Raw genomic sequence first — 1,162 nt, 5'->3', positions numbered from 1 at the left:
GATGTTATTGACTTACCCACACCATTCAAATTGCTGGCCTTGTGCCGAAATTTGAAACCCATTATTATTATTATCATTATCATTATTATTATTATTATTATTTTTTTTTTCCAATGTAGGCATAAGGCTACAAAATGTGAAACTAATTCTACTAGGGTTTAAACTGGAAATGTGGAAAGGATGAAACTAAATGTTGTACAATTTTTACATCAGTACTAAAATCATTTCTGCTACTCTAATGATAAGCTTTTATTTTAGTATTACATTGGAAAACATTAATTGTAACTGGACAGTGTTTAAGAAGACAAAACACACCACAGGCTACTGTTTTGCATCACAAAGAAACTTGAGCTACAAAACGTAATTGTATTGGAGAAATTTTGTGAAAGACATTTCATAAGATGAAGAGGATACAGCCAGATTTAATACTGATTTCAAATTGTGGCACAAGGCCAGCAATTTCAGGGGAGCAGGTAAGTCCATTACATCAACTCCAGTCCACCTCGGCAGAATTTGAATACAGAATGTGAAGACAGAAGAAATGCCACTAAGCATTTTGCCTAGCATGCTAATGATTCTGTCAGCTCACCCCACCTTACAGCTAAATGTAATAGCAGAGATAGTAAAGCAATTGATCCTGTCATAGATAGGATACCAACTGTAAAAGTGGATTGGTCTGTGTTGAGTGCATAAGGGGTTACCCCTTATGGGAACAAAAAAGGACGCTAAGATGACCTCAAATTTATTGTGAAAGATTACAATTGACTGAGCTAGCTAAATATTTTGCTGGTAGTTGAACTTAGAATTTTAAGTGACCTTAGTAAATACTGCAAAGCATTTAGTGTTGTGCTCTATCATTGATGTATTTATATTTAATGATAAATAATTAAGTCAATGTTAAAAATATATACCTGCAATAGATGAAACAACAATAATACTTCCACCACTTTTCTCAAGTAAGGGCAAGGCATAGGAAGCCAGGTGTACATATGCTTTGAAGTTGATATCAAAGAGATTGGAGAGCAATGTCAGGTTATCAGTGGACCCACTCCATTCACCTAAAGATATTTCTTTGATGTGATTCAAAACCAAGAAATCAATACCTCCCATTTTCTCTTCAGCTTCCTTTGAATGAATAAAAGATAAAGACATGGATATATAT

The 1,162-nt window shown here is 34.0% G+C and overlaps 1 protein-coding gene and 1 long non-coding RNA gene across 5 annotated transcripts in view; one reads left to right on the top strand and one right to left on the bottom strand.

Annotated features, from left to right (window-relative positions):
* The window catches only part of LOC106874424 (hydroxysteroid 11-beta-dehydrogenase 1-like protein), a 162,683-nt gene that overhangs the window by 7,171 nt on the left and 154,350 nt on the right, over positions 1 to 1,162 (bottom strand). For all 4 annotated transcript variants that reach the window (XM_052970463.1, XM_052970462.1, XM_052970464.1 and 1 more), the window contains one exon: positions 912 to 1,125. In XM_052970463.1, the coding sequence (XP_052826423.1) occupies positions 912 to 1,125 (214 nt within the window). The remainder of the gene's footprint in view (positions 1 to 911; positions 1,126 to 1,162) is intronic.
* Positions 1 to 1,162, top strand: part of LOC128248702 (uncharacterized) — a 28,388-nt gene that overhangs the window by 21,899 nt on the left and 5,327 nt on the right. The gene's annotated exons all lie outside the window — the stretch shown is intronic.

Source organism: Octopus bimaculoides, chromosome 9, assembly GCF_001194135.2.
Source record: "Octopus bimaculoides isolate UCB-OBI-ISO-001 chromosome 9, ASM119413v2, whole genome shotgun sequence".
Classification (NCBI taxonomy): domain Eukaryota; kingdom Metazoa; phylum Mollusca; class Cephalopoda; order Octopoda; family Octopodidae; genus Octopus; species Octopus bimaculoides.
The sequence above is the reverse complement of the archived record's forward strand: the minus strand, read 5'-3'. Positions and strand labels throughout refer to the sequence as shown.